General features: G+C 32.8%; 3 protein-coding genes across 4 annotated transcripts; 2 read left to right on the top strand and 1 right to left on the bottom strand.

Annotated features, from left to right (window-relative positions):
• Positions 1-1,305: 1,305 nt before the first annotated feature.
• Vps51 (vacuolar protein sorting 51) lies at positions 1,306-3,820 on the top strand. The gene has a single exon (XM_089699724.1). The coding sequence runs from the start codon at positions 1,627-1,629 to the stop codon at positions 3,724-3,726; it is 2,100 nt and encodes a 699-aa protein (XP_089555850.1). The 5' UTR covers positions 1,306-1,626; the 3' UTR covers positions 3,727-3,820.
• A 1,043-nt stretch (positions 3,821-4,863) lies between these two features.
• On the bottom strand, positions 4,864-15,986 carry LOC149485019 (uncharacterized). Of its 2 annotated transcripts, XM_089699723.1 has the most exons (5): positions 14,975-15,986; positions 13,569-13,632; positions 9,762-13,419; positions 7,788-9,671; positions 4,864-7,596 (listed from the first exon to the last, which is right to left on the bottom strand). In XM_089699723.1, exons 1-5 carry the CDS (start codon positions 15,628-15,630, stop codon positions 7,115-7,117), a joined length of 6,744 nt encoding a protein of 2,247 aa, XP_089555849.1. In that variant the 5' UTR covers positions 15,631-15,986; the 3' UTR covers positions 4,864-7,114. The 2 variants fall into 2 exon arrangements, with proteins under 2 accessions (XP_089555849.1, XP_089555848.1); XM_089699722.1 differs by having other exon boundaries at positions 7,788-13,419.
• A 461-nt stretch (positions 15,987-16,447) lies between these two features.
• On the top strand, positions 16,448-17,598 carry LOC149485018 (uncharacterized). Its single transcript, XM_089699582.1, has 2 exons — positions 16,448-16,711; positions 16,801-17,598. Exons 1-2 carry the CDS (start codon positions 16,576-16,578, stop codon positions 17,028-17,030), a joined length of 366 nt encoding a protein of 121 aa, XP_089555708.1. The 5' UTR covers positions 16,448-16,575; the 3' UTR covers positions 17,031-17,598.
• Positions 17,599-18,311: the final 713 nt, after the last annotated feature.

Genomic DNA, 18,311 nt, shown 5'->3' with positions numbered 1-18,311 from the left:
CCCCGTACCCTCTTGCCAGTACTTCGAAACAGAGTGATGATCAGTCCTTTGAAGGAGTAGAATATTTAGATTTTGATGAATTATATTAATGTACAAAATTTATCTACAAAAAAAATAAAAATATGTGGTTTTCAAATCGCCTTGTTTTTTTCTACCCGACGGACCCAGAAAGAGGGTAATGTGTTTGAGCTGCATGTATGCTTGTTTGTTTGTATGTTTGATTCTATGTGCGCCTCTGCAGTCTAAACACTTGACCGATTTTTATAAAATAACTAATTCCAAATACATTTAAGTAAAATTTGACCTAGGTAGGTCAATTAAAATACTAATGTATTTTTGTCTTAAATTACACTATTGCTACAATGAAACAATTATAACGGTCTAAATCGCGGTATTTATTTTAGATTATATTATATAGATTTTTGGATTTTTATTCTATAGTATCAAGATCGCTTGCGTCGCAGTATCAGTGTTGCTATATGAGCGACGGTGGCGCCCTCATTTATTTTCATCTCTTTTGTGTCGCACTGTACATATCTAATACACTTGCCAAGTTAGGTGTGAAAGGGATAAAAAACATACAGGCGTCATTCAACGTCATATTTTCTTGTTACAATTTAATGGTCATAGTGCAATCTCCAGTGAGATATAAGCTTCTTGCTTGTAGCATATCTTTGGGCGTATTCAGAAAGAAAGCTTGAAACTTATAAGCGCCTATAAGCGCTTATCGGCGCTTATAAGCGCTGGTAACCCGCGCAGGAAAATATATGAACATGCGCTTATAAGCGCTGATCGGCGCCGACAAGTTTGTTGAAACTTGTTGAAACTTGTCGGCGCCTATCAGCGCTTATAAGCGCATGTTCATATATTTTCCTGCGCGGGCTACCAGCGCTTATAAGCGCCGATAAGCGCTTATAAGCGCTTATAAGTTTCAAGCTTTCTTTCTGAATACGCCCTTTGATGAAGACCACAATGAAGACGAACAAAAAATGTCTGTGAGTTTTTTGATTTTTCACCCTTATCCCAGCAACATATTTTTTTTTTTAATTCAACCATGGAAAGAAATTCTGTATGTAACTATGTCTATTTGGACTAAGATTTGGACAACGTAAGCACCACGGTCAACCCGCAACAGCAATTTTGACGATAATTAATCAATCTTAAAATAGCATTAAACCATGATTAAACCAATTTAGTTTCTCCTGAGGTTTCTCCTCTGTTTTGTTTTGTGATTGAGTGTCAAAGTCTTAGATTAGTCAAAGTGGTGTCAACTTAGGTGTCAATCAGTAATCTGTCAATACAATGACAGTTATGTGTCAATAATTGTCAAAACGACAGTCGACAAGAAATAGTAAAATCTACTGAGATAAAATCAATAATATTTGAGTTGAATCCTGTCTCTGCCTACGCGTACTTATTGGGTGGAGTTGGGGTGGAGCCATTAATTTAGAGAAGAAGAATAATGTTCATTTAAAAAAATAATTTCAACTTGTATTAAGTGTAAAGTGGTACCTATGTCGATTACCCTGTAGGAAAGTTTAATTATTAACAAATAAAAAGGAATACTGTGCATTCATTAATCGATAAATTTATAATTCTCATAGCTGCCCACAACATAGTTGAAACATGGGAGAATCAAGTAAAGAAAATTCAAATCAATTAGACATAAATGATAGTAATTTTAATTCGGACATGTATTTAGAATGCATTATGAGATGTGCCACTCTTAAGCAAATGTTGGATAAAGAAGCAGAGGTCTTAACTCAAAGCCAGTTCTTGCAGTCTGAAATGCAGACTTTAGTTTATGAGAACTACAACAAATTCATATCAGCCACAGAAACTGTGCGCAAAATGCGCACAGATTTTCAAATCATGCAGGAAGAAATGGATAAACTAAAAGAAAACATAAATAGAATAACCAGTTTCAGTTCTAAGATTTCAACATCTCTAAGTGATAGTGGAAATAATGTGAATAGGCTATGCAGTACTCGGCAACTGTTGGATAAGTTACAGTTCTTGTTTTTGTTGCCCACGCAGTTGAACAAAGCTATACAAGAAGGTAGATATGCAGATGCCGTCCACGATTACACACATGCACAGAAAGTGTTACAGAAGTATGGTAATCAACCATCTTTTAAAAGTATTCAAACTGAATGTTCAGAAATAATTTATGACTTAAAGAAAAGCTTGAGAGAGAGATTGCTAACTCCGGATACATCTGCATCTGAATTGGCAGAAAGTGTTGGCCTTTTAAGGCAGCTACAAGAATCAGACTCCTCATTGAAAGATATATTCTTAAATTGTGCTGAAAGTAGATTGGAACAACATTTAAAAGAACTTGCTTCCATGGTTGAAATAACAGATATACTGGAATGGGTTGAAAAGTGTAATAACACATTGCTAGCCGATCTAGGTATTGTGATATCTTGTTATCATGAAATGTTTGAAACTGATAATGATTGTTTGCCAGATTTTGCTGACAAAGTAATGACTCAAGTGTTTTGCCTCTTTGAAGATGTTATAAGGAGACCAGAGAATATTGGAACTGAAATCCTAATAAGAGGTCTTGATAAGTTCTTTAGAAAATTGCAGGCAATGTCTGAAATAATATCTAGTGATGGAGTATCTAATAAAGCATTAGAATTTGTTGTTCAATGTATTAACCATAAAGCTACAATGCAATATCAAACAATTCATGTACAATTTAAAGAAAATTTAATGAGAGTAAGGCAATCTTTAGCAAGCAAAGGTACAGAAAATGTTGATCTCAAAGATATACTCAATTCTTTACAAGTATATCTAATGCAGAAAGTGCAAGCGTCACTCCTAGATTTGATGGCATTTTTACAGAACAATTTATCCTTTGGCTTAAAGCCTTGGTGTGCTAAGGCAGTTGCAGATAGCTGTTGGAATGTTATATCAGAAACCCTCATAAACCTGTCAGATATGGTAAAGAAAATGTCTTGCTTACAGTCATCAAACAACATTCCCTTTGAACTCTTCCTCATTCTAGCCAAGTTATGTTTAGAAATGCAAGAAAGTGGTGTTACAATTCTACAAAACCATTTAGTTAAATTATTAGAGGAAGCTGCACCTGGTTTAAGTGTAGAGAAAAAAGAAACAAATAATGTCATGGTCAATTTGTCCACTGCTGCTCAATCTGCCTTAGATTCTGAAGTGGTATTTATTGGACAGACTGCGGCGCAAATGTTGCGAGTGTCCGTGTTGGCTCGGGATTGGTTAAGAGCACCAGAGCCTCGTGGGCCGCGAGCGGTGTGCCGCCGAGTGGTGGAAACTCTTGCCAGTGCGGATAGTGCCGCGTCACAACTATTTCCTTCCAGTATTAAACCATCGAGCGATTCCAGCCGCCGTACTATATGGTCACGTGCTCCCTCTTCATTCTCGCCAATTAACCGGCTGTTTTCCGAACGAATCGAAGTTTTTAGTCCAGCTGGCGCGGACAGAGCTGCTCTGTCCAATGGTGCATTGAAAGTAGCTCTAAAAGCATTAGTGGAATGCGTACGCTTACGCACTTTTAGTAGACATGGTTTGCAACAATTACAAGTTGACGTTCATTTTCTACAACAAAGATTATCCTGCATGGGTAATGATGAAAGGTTACTGAATGCTCTATTGGAAGATGCGCTGTCCTCCGCTCAGCTGCGATGTGTAGATCCTCAATTGATGGAACCTAGTATTGTAGATATTATTTGTGAACGTGGTTAGGCTTTACGTTAGTTGAATAATAAATGAAATTGTTTGTTTTACGAATGCAAGTAGGTATAGCCTACTGATTGCAAATTAAATGTATTATATTGAATATGAGGCCCTGCGCAGACGGCACACTTTTTGTGCAATCGAGTCTGCGGCGCACAAAAAGTGCATGGCGCGCAAAAAGTCGGTCGCGGATTTTTCACAGACTCAACGCACACGACGCACATCTTCGATCATTTTGTCGGCAGAGCTGTAGGGACGTAGACGCTATGGAAATCGTGTAAAGTGTGCGCCGTCTGCGTTAGCGCGCGTTGAAGCAAACGTTCAATTCTTTTCACACACTTTTGTGCGGAGCGGCGCGGTGCGGTCTGCCCGAATTACACGGATTTTTTGTGCGCCGGACTTTTTGCGCGTCGTGTGCGTTACTGCATATAATTTCATAGGTTCTATTTTCACAGACTAAAAAGTGCGTCACGGATAGTCTGTCGTCTGCGCAGGGCCTTATAGTAATTGGTCCTAGCATGTCTGGTTTCCGGCGCTGGGTCAGAACTACATCAATGCCACTCATTCCAAGTAAATTTACCATTCAGTATTCAGCTCTGAATCAGAATAGACCGGCGGCTATTGGATGCGTGTAAATGACGCGATCTAGAGTCAGTATGGCACCATAATCCAGTAATGCTGGAATCATATTAGTAGGTAGGTATATCGGTTCTCATTTTATCGACGATCTGATTTATAACGAAAAATGTCCTAGGACCCTGGCCTAGGTTATAGGTAGTATAGTATAAGAACCTATAGAATTAAAGTACCTATATATAAAATGTAAGCTTTTAGCTCATTTCGGAATTCATAAATGTTGTGTAGCTTGTGTTTGAAAAAAATAAATACAGCAATGAAACCGTGGATATAATCTAGTGCATATTAATTTCCAACAATTTGTTAATGTAGGTAACCTAGGTTGCTAACAAGGTAAGGTTGCTTCACCTATTTATAAAATAATGAAGATTTTTGATTACTTAGGTCTTAGATTGTTAAATAGGTATGTACTGTATGTTGATAATATTATGTATTATTTATAGTAAAAAAATATCTTAAATATAGGTAAATGTTATGAACTGAAAGTCTTTTATTAAAAAAAAAAACCACTTGTTTTAAAGAATTTATTTATAACCCAATAATTAAAATTGCATCATCATATTAAAAATAATGATATCATCTACATAGACACTATAATAATAATATATATTTTCTTATGTAAATGCTCCTAGAACATAACTCACAAGACAATCTACTCTTCTTCGACATAAATTACACGATATTATAAATGTTAGTTGCGGGAGTACGATAAAATATTAAAAATTAATTAAAAATAAAAACAACATACATTACATTACCACTAAAACAAAATATTTTGGTCCTATACCTACTACAAATTTTTACCAAGATAATTACAAAATAATGTATCCGTTGAGATTTTAATATTTGTCTTCCAAAAAGTGTAAAAGTTTCGATTTATCTTTTATGCTGGTATATACTTCCTATATTTAGATGGTCAGTTTATAACTGAATTTCGAATGCATGCTTGCACAATGCAATTCAAAATTATCTACAAAATTCCAAAAATTCTTTTGAAAACCTATGGGAAGCTCGTAACCTCACTACATGGATGTGATTTATCCAAAGAGATTTAGAGAAGCAGTAAAATAACGGGCATGGAGCAAAAATAAAAGTAATGGTGAAACTAAGAGAAATAATATTATTCGAAAAACTGCCGACATTCGTAACAATAATGGCATAACAAAACGAGTTATCTCACTAGATACATATTTTGCTAGGTGAAGTAGGACTTGATATAAGTATGATAATTCTCTCTCTTGACCTCTATAAAAATAACATTAAATCTCTTTGGATAATGTCACAGAAATAATCAAAATTATAAGCTCGTACAATACATAGCTCTAATATTATTTATGTACATTGATGTTGAAAACGTATGGATATGTGTACACATTTAAAAGGTAATTTTTTGGTACATCTTTTACACTATTTGCTTACCCTGACTAACATACAAAATTGACCATTTGAAACGACGAAGAACGTACATAATAGGTAGTTGTTAAAAAAAAAAGTATGTGATACAAAAAAAAAGATATAACAGGCATATCTACTTCCAATTAATACATAAATGGTGATTGTAGATAAAACATTAATATTAGACAATAGCCAATTTCTCTGACGTTATAGTAAATAACCAATGTTAAAATATTAATAGTAATCTACAAGAATACTTTACGTATGACACCAATTTATTAAGTTATTTAAAGACAACATTTATATGTAAAAGTCAATGTAGTAACATCAAGCTACGTGTTTTATTATATTATTTGTGATTATAAAGAGGAAATGTTAATCAATTCTAAAACAATTGAATCAATAAATAATAAATAAAGGAAGCAAAATCACAACGCGCTATTTTGCGGGTAGATTTCGTCAATAAGTTATAGGTTCATAAAGTTTCAAATTATTATGACATATCTGTTACAAGGTGTACAGAAATATAGTTCCATAACAAAATAAAACAATTTAAAATATATTTTGGCAGGAAAGATGAAAATGTTTCCCTTTGAGCGTATTTTATAACAGCTATGTAGATAAATTGCGAGCGCATATAAAACATGAAACATTACCTGATGCAGTTTCTGAAAGGGATATTAATTTCTTGAATATTATTTATTTTTATGAATTGTGTAGTTATGAACTACTTTAATAGGTTAATGATAATACTTAAGTTCATGTTCATTATTATCTCTGTAACACGTTGTATAATCGCATCGCAATTCATAAGCCCCAAATGTATTTCAATTTTCAATTATATTGAAAGTTTACATCAAAAAGTATAAAAAGCATTCATAAACATTCACTAATTTTAAAACTAAATTAATGCAATGTAAACTCGACACCTTATGACTAAATAAAAACATAAATTATTTCCTCTTATACACATCTATATCTATAACATATCAATTGACAAAATATAGATTTTATCTTTCCCGCTAATTTAGCGACAAGACCAGCGCCCCGCTCACAAAAATATTTTTATTTTATTTTATATTTTATTTGATGCATCCTAAACTCACCGAAAGTGTAAAAATATATTTATCAACAGTGGTCCGTTAGTTTCTTATTTGTGAGCGCTGTTAGTGCGTGATTTCATCAAGTTACTAGCGAACACCCCTTTATTTAAAATACATAAAAATTATTGGATCTCTACTCAGTCCATTTATCTTAAAGTTTTGATTCCTACATTATCAGCCACTGTCTTGTGTGTTATATAATTATGTTCATACTTTAGCGCTGTTATACATTTTTACTCAACAATTATTGTATTATGATATATTTATTTTATAACACTTGATTTCCTCGTCGCTACACCTATTTTCGAGTTCTTACTTGCGTTGTTCACATTATTAGATTTACTTCGCGTCGGGCTCGACTGAGCGTTAGATTTCTGTTGTGTCAACGTCTGTTTCGGTTGATTTGAAGTATTTTTCTGTTGTGCCAATGTTTGTTTCTGTTGAGATGAAGTTTGTTTTTGTTGTATTAAATTAAGTTTCTGTTTAGTCAAAGTGGGTTTTTGTTTTGTTGTCGGTTTTTGTTTCGGTTGTTGCGTTTGTGTTTTCGTTTGAGTAACGGACGATTGTGATTGTTTTATATTGGGTTTCAATAGATTAGTGGGTTTTTGTGATTTAGTGTCTGGAGGGGGAGATCGCCGGCGTCGTATCCGCGGGGGAGTGTGCGCCAGAGTCGTGTGTCGCGATAACAACGCAGCGCTGCTGAAAAGTTGTCCACAGTCACACCTGTGCTCTACCTCGGCTGTGCCTGAAAGGAGAACAATCCATTATATTACACCAAGCAACGTAACTACGGTCCGAGATAAAATATAAATCTCACTACAATGAAAAATAAAAAAAATATTCTTTATATTCGTTTTTTTTTAGCTCAAAAAAATGTTTATATTTCAACTACAGCCATAAATTAAAACATAAATAAGTATAAAATAAAATACTTACGCTTTCTAATTTTCTTAACAGGTGTATTTTGCTTATGTTTCCCCAATGACTTCCTCTTAGCAATGCTACTGATTGATTTTCGTTTATCACCCATTATTTTTCTATTTGACTTCTCCACTTTCTTTGGTGTCTGTTTCACAGGCGTTGTCGGGAAAGAGTATTTAATGTCACTATCATCCGAATCCGTAGAAGGCACCGTTTCAGGCATTGGGGCTTTTGCATTTTTAATAGTAGTTTGTGTTTTAGCTTCTACCGGTTTCGCTTTCAAACGAGGTATTTTGGGTGGGTGTTGCAATGAGATTCTCCTTAATACCAAATCTTTAGAATTAGGCCTTTCTAGTTGTAGTGAACTACGTTTTTTAGCTCGCACTTTCATAAACTTTTCTTCAACTGTATGATCGAATTTTAAGTCTGGATTCAACATGTATCTCACTTCGTCATCATCTTCGTCAGCGTCATCTTCGTCATTTGATGCTTTTTCCGATTTATTTTCCTCGATGACAGGCATGGTAACGTTCAATGTTTTTTGTTTCTTTGTAACAGTAACTCCTGCTTTCTCTTTCGTTGCAGTCCTTTTTTTCGGTGTAGGCGTGTCTGGTATAACAATAGTTTCAATTATTTGCGTATTTAAAGGTTTGATTTCAACTTCATTCACAGGTTTATTAACAATAGTTTCGGATTCTTTTGCTTTAATTAACGGGATGTCGTCACTTTTACTATCCGAGTTGTCAATTTCTGTATTATTTTCTATCGACTTACGTGTAGCACTTTGTATAGTTTGGAGAGGTTTACTTATTTCCTCTAAATCATGGGTATTTGGATTTTCAGACTTAATATTATCAACCGGCATAACATCTGCAATTATTTTAGAGTCAGTTTCTTGCTCCTTATCATCTTTATTATCATCATCGATAGCAGTTTTTTCTTCTGCTTGTTTCGCTTTAGCAGCTGATTGCTTTTTCTTTCTAAGACAAATGATGGTGTGTTTATTCAAAGAGTGTTCATTGGGGAATACCATATAACAAAGAGAACATTCGTGTATAATATCTCGTGTAGAAAGAGAACTTTGAACACTCTTATCGTCTGATTTTTCTGAACTTGTCTCCAAGTGTTGATCTTTATGTTCCATAAAGTGTTGTAACTTTTTAAAAGATTTCTTACATATGTCACATTGATGTAATGGAGATTTGGAAGGTTCAACTGTAACTTGTGGAGTACATTTTTTGTTAATACCATCATGAGTTTCTCTGTGTTCCACAAGATGGTGAAGTTTTCTAAATGACTTATCACAAGGTTCACATCGAAATCCTGCGCTATGATCTTCGGTTTGTTTTGTTTGAGCTTGAACTTTATTATCTTTTTCGCTCTTATTATCTCTGTGTTCAGATGAGCTTTTTCTACTTAACCTTGACGACATTGCACTTGGTTTGTGGATAAGACGATGTTGGACCAAATGATGCAATTTCCTAAATTCTTTTTTACAAACTTCACAACAGAAAACATTCTTTTTAATTTCATCATTGTTGGCTGATTTAACATCTTCTTTTCTGTGTTGGATTTTGTGACTTAACAGATATGATAACTGTCTAAAACTTTTACCGCACAGTTCGCACACTAAATTATTTGTGTTAAATTTAGTTTTATTAACAGTTGTTTGTGATTGATTTTCAGTTTGTTTTCCAGTATCCAACTCGTTATTTAATATTTCATCATTTTTTTCTTTAACTGGCTTTGAGTCTCTTGATTTTCGTTTTCTTGGTGTTAGTATTTCTTCATCCAAATCCATATCTGATTTGCTATCAGTTGATGATCTTTTTGATTCTTGGGAAAAGCGCAATCTCGAAGAACTTCTTTTATCCGACTCAGACCTATTCGGTGATGGACCTGTACAATGTTTCACATGTTTAAATACAACATTCTCAGAACGGAATAATTTGTTACAGATTGGACATACAATGTTTTCATTTATCTTACCCATTGTCCAATTTTCTTTTATTATTTCGTCGTCACTACTTTCTTCTGTCTCTGTTTGTTCTTTATAAGATTTTTCTTCTTGCAATCTTGGTTTTTTCTGAGGACTTGGTGTCTTTGGTGTATTAGACTCTACTCCGGGAAGAGGGTTTTTTCTGGGTCGCCCTCTACCTCTTTTAACTGGTGTGTTTTGTTGTGGGCTATTCTCAGTTGAGTGGGTTAAAATTTTGTTCTCAGATTGTGTTTCAAGTAACTCAGCAGCCTTGACTAAGTTATCAATAGCTGATATTGGATCAGAGTGAACATATGCCTCTGTTTTATTCAGAATTTCAGTGGGATTTTTCACAATTTCTTGCTTTTCTTCTGACATATTACGGTTCAAAAGATATGATTTTTTGGGCACCAATGTTTTTGATTTTTTATCAGCTTTCTCTTCAAATCTGCGTTTTTTCTTTGGTGAAGTTTCCATGCCTAAATCACCCGGTTCTATGAGTTCCAATTCAGGTGTTTCGACTGGTGTTAGAACTTGTTTCCTCTGATGTTTACTTTTAGATTTAGTTTCATCTTGTAACTTATTCTCATAACTCTCAAGTATATCAGAATCTAATGACTCAGAGGCACTATGGACAAATTTAGAAGATTCATTCATTTGAATTTTTGTAGGCGAGAGTTCCTGACCCTGTATATGTAAAACTGGTACAAAATCTGTATTTGCGTCCATAAAAACAACTTTTACAGGTTTATCTTCAATAATTGTAATTGGGCCTTCAAGCTGTCGCTTTGCCGTTAAAGCAGATTGGTATGCAATTTGGACTTTGGACTGATAATTCTTGTTATGTGTTTCATTAGATGTCTTGACTGTTGGAATTTTACTGGAATGATTATGACGTACCGCGTTATGCTTATTTGTCGATTTAGCTTTAGATTCAGCAAGCATAAGTTCATTTCTTGACATTTTTTTAACCGGAATGTCTTTTGGTACTACACTTTTAATAATATTATGGGGTTCTTTCCTATCAAAATTAACAGTTAGTAAATTTTCATATGTAACAGAATTACGCCTAGCAAACTTATCAAAATCTTTCTCTGTGATAATTGGTTCCTTTTTAGCACCGCTATCACATATCGTACTACCAACTAACTCGTTAATTTTACTATCCTTACATGGTAATTTAATATCCCCTGTAATTGGTACATGTTCAATGATTTCTTCATCAGATATAATAGCCCTTTCATGTTCCTTAATAACATTTTGGTGAGGTTTATTTGTGAATGGAGGAGGATTCAATAAGGTGTCTGGTTTATTTGAATTAGATGTTTTTGTATCTGCACTACTTGATTTGGATTCTTGTGTAAGTGCTGGTAACTCATGTGGAGGTCTCTCCACGAAAGGGATTCCATGCAATTCATTCATTTTCTTTTCAATATCATCTAATGTAATCTGATACGCACTTTTTTCTTTCTCACTTGCATTACATTCCACACTCTGCTTATGCTCATCTTGGGAAGCTTTGACTGGAAGAGCTCTATTAATAATACCTTCAATTGTTTTATCAATTAAATCTTGATTGTTAATTTCTTTCCTTTGAGTGGGTTTTTTATCTATCAGATCAGCATCTGGTTTAGTTGTAGCCTTTAATTTTGATATGTCTTTAACGAAATTTTTCTCATCTTTTAGAATTTGCGTATTATCAGTGTGCTCAATGTTTGGTTTATTTTTGAAAGTGACAGTTGTAACTTTTGCTTTAGCAGAAGTATTTACATCTTGGGATTTTGATACAACTATATTGTTGGATTGTCTCTGACTATCTATTTTCTTTAAAACGTCTCGCCTATTCAAATCTTTAGGCTGTTTCAGTTGTTTTGTACTGGAATTATTTGAAGCAACTTTTGTTTCCTTTATTTTATTTAAAAATTCCTGTCTATTTGCTTCAGTCCACTTTCCAAAAGGCACTGCGGCGCAATTTTTCTTAATAGGTTGTTTTGCCTGAGTATCTGGAAGTACATCAATTTTTGTGCCAATCTTTATATCGGAAGTATTTGCCTTTACAGGCAACTTCACAGCTTTTTGGATATCATCAGTTGATTTTATTTCAGAAACAGTTAGTGTTTTATTATCTGTGGGTACAATATTATTATGCTTGTTTAAATCATCTAAAGTACTTTTATAATTTGTAACTTGGATTTTATTTATATTTGTATTACTTATCGTTTCATTTTTATTTGGTCTCAAAGATACAACATCAAGAACAGAAGCAGAGTCGATTATTTGTTTTGAAGTAACAGTGGCGTTCTGAATTTTTTTTTGGGGTTCAATTGATTTTGAAGGTAATGTCCCTGTGATTTTAAGATTACGTTCTAATTTCATATTCTCTTGAATAGTTTTCTTTTCCCCAATAGTTAATTGTTCTTCTTTTTGTTTATTTTGAGATGTTATCTCACATGACTTTAAATTTTTTTCATCATTTGTATCATGCTTGATTTCGGAAGTTGTAATATCAGCTAAGCTTTTTTTAACTTCAATAGCATTATGTTTTAGTCCTGTTGTCCCTAAATTATTATTCTTGCTAGGCACATTTGTTTTCTCTATAGAACTCTTGTTAAGCTTAACATCAGTTTCAATATTTTCAATCTGTTTCAATTCACTTGTACTATCAGCCACTTGCCTTGTGTCTCTTTGTTTAGAACATGTTTCTCTAACATCAAGTTTTATATCCGAGATTAATTTGCTTGTTTCAGATTCAACCATTATTTGAACCTTCTCAACTGCTATTGCTGAACTTGAAGTGTCACTATTTTTTTCGTTACTTATTGGCGGTGAAGGTATATTTTCGACAATAATGAGCTTATCCTCAACTGCTTCTATATCATCACATGTTATTAAATCAATGGTGTTTTTGTCACCTTCATAGGCGGGAATAAAGTCGGGCGTTTTTTCTTCAACAGTTTTATTGTCTTTGGTGCCTTCTATATTGTTTTCATTTGGTAACTCATTTTCGATGCATTTTTTATCTTTATCCATATCAATTGGGGCTTTTAAAGTAATTTCGTTACTTAAATTAGAATCTTTAATTTCTATATCAATACTCTCTTTTATTATCTTTTCTTCTGTTTTATTGTCGATTAATTCATCTTTACATTCCTTCTCATCTATGATTAAAGGTTTATCTTCACACGTATGCACCACATCAGGTAATGTTTTATCTATATCTTTTTCATCATTTTCATTGTTTTCAGCTAACTCTTTATTTTTAATAGGTGTATCAGATAATTTATGTTTGCTGTATTCTGTATGAACTTCTATAGTTTTCTTGATGTTATCAGATTGTCGGTTTGGATGTAATTGCTGATCTACCATGGTTTTTGTTAAGGGTATTCCTTCTTTATTGGGGGTAGAGTGGTATGTCATGGGAGTAAAAGTATTTATTACTGGTGATTTACGCGATTCACTGAATTTCATAACTTTTCCATTAAAATTAACTTTTGAATCTTCTTTAACTTCCCTACTTGTCTCTAACTCTGCATCTTTATTTTCTGCCTCAACTTGTGGATTTTTAAGTGTATTATCAATAATTTTATTATTATCAGACTCTACTAATGGCTTGTCTTCCTTTACAATACTCTTAGGCGAACTATCCTTCGGTTCTTCATTGTTGACAGGCTAAAAAAAGAATATTATAATAAGCTTTAGTTTAAAAAGATACTATCATTTTGCTACAAATATTTGTCTTTACATAGCATCCATTTTGATACATATAATGCATTAACAAAATATAATAATAAATACAATTTAAAAATGGGAATTCTTACCGCTTCCTTTGGTACTTCAATCTCAATTTCTTCATATACTTCCAGATTGCCTTCAGCATTTTCCCTAAAATAAGAGCATGGAATGAGTTATATCCCTATTAACACATTTTTATTCCATAATAAACTAACCAATAAGATATATTTTTATAGTATAAACAAAAAACCCTCCACTACCTATTAAAAACATTTGAAATTATTTTTTATTTTACATAACAAGTGGTTTGTCACCATTCACATAAAAATATGACAAGCTCTTATGGAAGACCTAGGTCCTAGAACACCAAATAAATATTCTTACACTCGAAAACATAACCCTCCGTATGTTGCAGTTATAATTTAAGTTCAAGAAGAATCTAGTTAAATTCCACAAATATTAAACTACAAGACTATCTTATATCATATCTTTATTTGTTTTGCTAACTAAAACTAAGGTTGCTTTTCGATCAGAGATATGCTATGCTGTAGATGCGTTCATATCCATCAATTATATTATTTATTGGATTTACATTTGAATGGATTTGGACTATGGATATTTGTGCGTGCTTGCTCATTGCTTTAATACAAACATGCAGAAACATAATAATGTAAGACAGAGTAAAATTATGGAAATGTAGCAATGTATAAAGTCCTAGCTGTCCCAAGCCACAGCATCTGCTTTCTTCCAGTTTTTGCTTCATTTTTACTCAGCTCTATTCTCCTCTTCGATAGGTTTTAGCATAATAATATAGCCTGCTCTCCGTAAAGAATGGACTTTTCAACACAAAAATAATTTTTCTATTCAAATTATATTGCCTAAGCCCAGCATTTTAAAACAATAAAACTTTTAGGTACTTTATATTATTAGTTTTTGAAGTACAGATAATTTTTTTATTATTGGTCTATTTTGCATGACCCAATGTGAAGCATTAGATTATTATAGAGATACCCAATGCAGGGCATCTTTCAGGGTTCAGGGCAGGGAGGTTGAAAGGCTTGTGATGATATAGGACTGTTATTAGTATTGTAATTATCACACAAAACAATAGAAGGGGAAATAGGAGGTGTATGTTTGTCCAGCACATATGCCAGGAGCTAAATTTTGAACGTAATGCGTGTTATTCTTTAACAAAACATTCAGTGTTCCTGTAGTATGTTTGAAACTTTTTTTTTAGGATCTTTGCAAAGGCTGTTGTTGCTTATACCATTAAACTTAGTTAGAATAGTGCCATTATTAGAAGTATAATATTCATTCAGTAAACATAATTCGCTTGGCTATGAGTTATACTGACGGAATCTATGAGAGAAAAATTTAATATGTATGCATGCAAAATATAGATGTTAGTTAAAGTAAATTATATTACAAATAGCAGCATTGAAATATATTTTACGCAGTTTCTAATAAAAATAGAAATGAAAATATATCTCACCTGACTTTAAGAAATTTAAAACACGGTTGTTGTTCATGATCAGGAACAATTTGCACAGCAGCTAGTTCCTCTTCACCTGGTCTTCTATATAGATAAAGGTCATTACCAATGTCTATAGCATCAACATTTTTTCCATCAATCTGAAGTACTACCTCCGTGTCTTTACTTTTAATTGCCTCCGCAACATCTGTAGTCTCCACCGCTTCATCTGTTTTATCTATACACACAACATTGGTAACATCTTCTGATTTAAGCTCCGAATTTGGTTTTCCATCATCCATAGCCACATTATCATCAATAACTAGTTCATCACCATCATATGAATTATCATCAAAAATATTAACACCACCTGACAAAATATTTGCAGCTTCTATTTGTTTACCAATTTTGAAACTTCCTATATCATTTGTTTTGGGTATAGGAGATAGGTTAGATATTAAACCAGAGTCAGAAATCGGTCTATCTACATTGGCGGGAGACGCATTACTGTCTTTTGTAGGCGAAACACTAAAAGTGGAATCAACTTCTGACAGCGAAAAGAATTTTGATGAACTTTCGTTAGCTGTTATATACGCTTCGCTTGGAGGTGACGATGTATCCAAAGTGAAGTCTTTGGAACGTTCCGCTTCGCCCCGAATCTGGTTCAATCTATCCATTATCACAATTCATCTGTTTTGACATAAAAATTCGCAATAAGGAGAGATTTATGCACGCGGCGCTTCACACTTTATCAGCTATTATACGACAGTTAACAAAAACATTTGATGGTTGACCAATTAGCACTTAGGTCAATAGCAGAATTACAAGTGAAACTTTTTACTGGAATGAACGATAATGAAAATGACACCTTTATCGAAAACCGAACAATACGATTAACAAGGTGTATAACATTGATTTATAGAAAGAATATTTAACATTACATTATAAATATGTTAATAAATTTATTAAAAAACGCTATAATAATATTTTTGTAGCAATTTTGTTAAAAACACAACACATCAATTTTATAAAGATGGACGTCGTGAAAAATAGATAACGGTGTTGCCGTTTAAAAATTGTTCTCAAAATAATTAATAAAATATCAATGGTAACAATAATATATAACATTTTATATAATTTCCGAATAATTGTATTTAAGTCACCATTAAAATAAAAAATAAAAAACAAAATTAAGATACATGTCATTGTGTTTTTTCTTACAAAATATATTTTTTATCTCGTCTAAAATTTTATAAATTTAACGTTCGTTATATCATGAAATTGTTTTCTAAATTAAACTATTCATATAGAAGCATATTTAATTACTACTGCTATTCACAATTAATTACTACTGCTATTCACAATTAAATAAATTAACATTAATGTTAACATCAGCAGGCCATCAATACCAATTTTTATATTGTATTATCTATGGGAATTATTTTTGTTTTGTAGTTTGTTTATTGTTATCTATATCACGTTTTGACATTCGCTTACCGGTGACGTTTAGATATACGTTAAAATTAAATATTTCAAAAAGACTGTTGAAAGAAAAATATATTTTATAAATTGATACAAATCTAGCTGAAGGTAGATTTTTTTATGAAATTCCATCATTCAAAATGGCTCCACGAGAAATAGTAAAAGCTACTCCAAAGTTACAGCGAACTATAACAAAAGCTACAAAAGCCAAGGCGTCTCCTGTTAGTGTTAAAAAAGTAATGTCGAAAAACACCAAGGAAAGGATCCCTATTAAAGGTAATTCTGAATTTTGATCATGCTATCTATATTGCTACTCTACTTGTCTGAATTCCAATAATTGTTTTTTCTTCTATTTTTACTTTTAGTAAACAACACAAATATTGAATCAAGACCGAGGACGAATACAGTACCAAAAGTATCAACACCAAAACCAAAGGAGAATAAATCTGTCCCCTTTCCTGCTAGCGTAACCAAAAGTGCTAAAAAGGCAAATTGGAAACGGCGACCAAAACCAGCTCATTCAGGTGTCCCTGTACCAGAGAAAATGAAAAAGTTATTGGAGAAACAATTACAAGATGCTGACTGTAGTTTATAAATATATTGTTGACTTATTTGTAAAGTAGGTTATTCTCGTATTGGGTATGAATGACTAGCGAAAAGATTATGACATTGGGAACATTTTCCTGTATAATTTTAATATAAAAATACTTTATAAGTATTGATACTGTGTCATATTGAAAAGAGCAAATATCTATCTCAAAAAAAGTAATATTAATCTTAATACTAGGACTAGTTATTTTAACTCTTGTATCAATTCATAAAAGTTTTACCGATTTTTGTTCACTTCATGTTCAGTAAAAAATCACTTATAATTAAAAACAATCCCATTTGAAAATAATCATGTCATATTTTGTACATATTATATTAGGTACTACAATCTCTCCAATACCATTTACAATAAGATTTCATTAGAACTGAAATACTAGCATCTTTTCTTAATAATTAGTTTGTATGTTATAGTTATTTTCTTGCCTATTCAATTTTAATGTAACATGTTTAGAATTTGTATGACTCATTTAGTGTTTATTTTAAACAGGACTTCTTGTCCATGTCTTCTTTTAAATGTGAAGAATTTTGATTAAATAAAGTTATATTTTGTGTAATTATTGTTTAATTTTATTACTGCCATACTATAACTAGAAGAGACTATTGACCACCTCCTTGGTACAGTGGTTGATGTGTGAGCGTAGCATCGAGGGGTCCTGGGTTCGATTCCCGGTGGAGACGAAGAAAAAAGAAATGTCTCGGTCTGGTAGGATACGGAAGACTGATCACCTACTTGTCCCTAAAGAAAATCGATCAGTGAAACAGATGTACATATAAATATAATGCATCTTACCCCACTAGGGGACATGGGTCTTCACTATTATAATGTAACTACATATTGAACTAAAAGAACACATTAGAGTATAAGTAGCCATGACCATACTAAATACAATGGAAAGACATTATTTTATGTTTGAAATAGATACCTAAGTACAATCATAGCCTACAATGAACATCATAATATGTGAAGTTTATTCTACTATTATTTGAGAATTAATGCAGTAAAAATTTATTATTTAACAAACAATTTTATTATTTGAACATAGCCAAGATACAACAAATAAATATATAATGTGTTTTTGGCAATAAATTTCTTTTCTTTCTTTCCTAAAGCAGTATAATTTCCAGTGTGGGAAAGTGATGGCGCTAGGCGATCTAGGTACATACTACATACCACTGTCATTTTTCTATCTAGTGGAAATAATACTGCTTTTAGACCTTGTATGGGAGCTGGTTGCGAGCTGGCCACGTCAGAGCCAAAGAAAATTTT

Source organism: Colias philodice, chromosome 10, assembly GCF_061535455.1.
Source record: "Colias philodice isolate Cphi_HAF_F1 chromosome 10, ilColPhil1 Martin Lab GWU primary, whole genome shotgun sequence".
Taxonomy (NCBI): Eukaryota; Metazoa; Arthropoda; class Insecta; order Lepidoptera; family Pieridae; genus Colias; species Colias philodice.
Note: the sequence above shows the minus strand (reverse complement) of the source record. Positions and strands in the feature narration are given on the sequence as shown.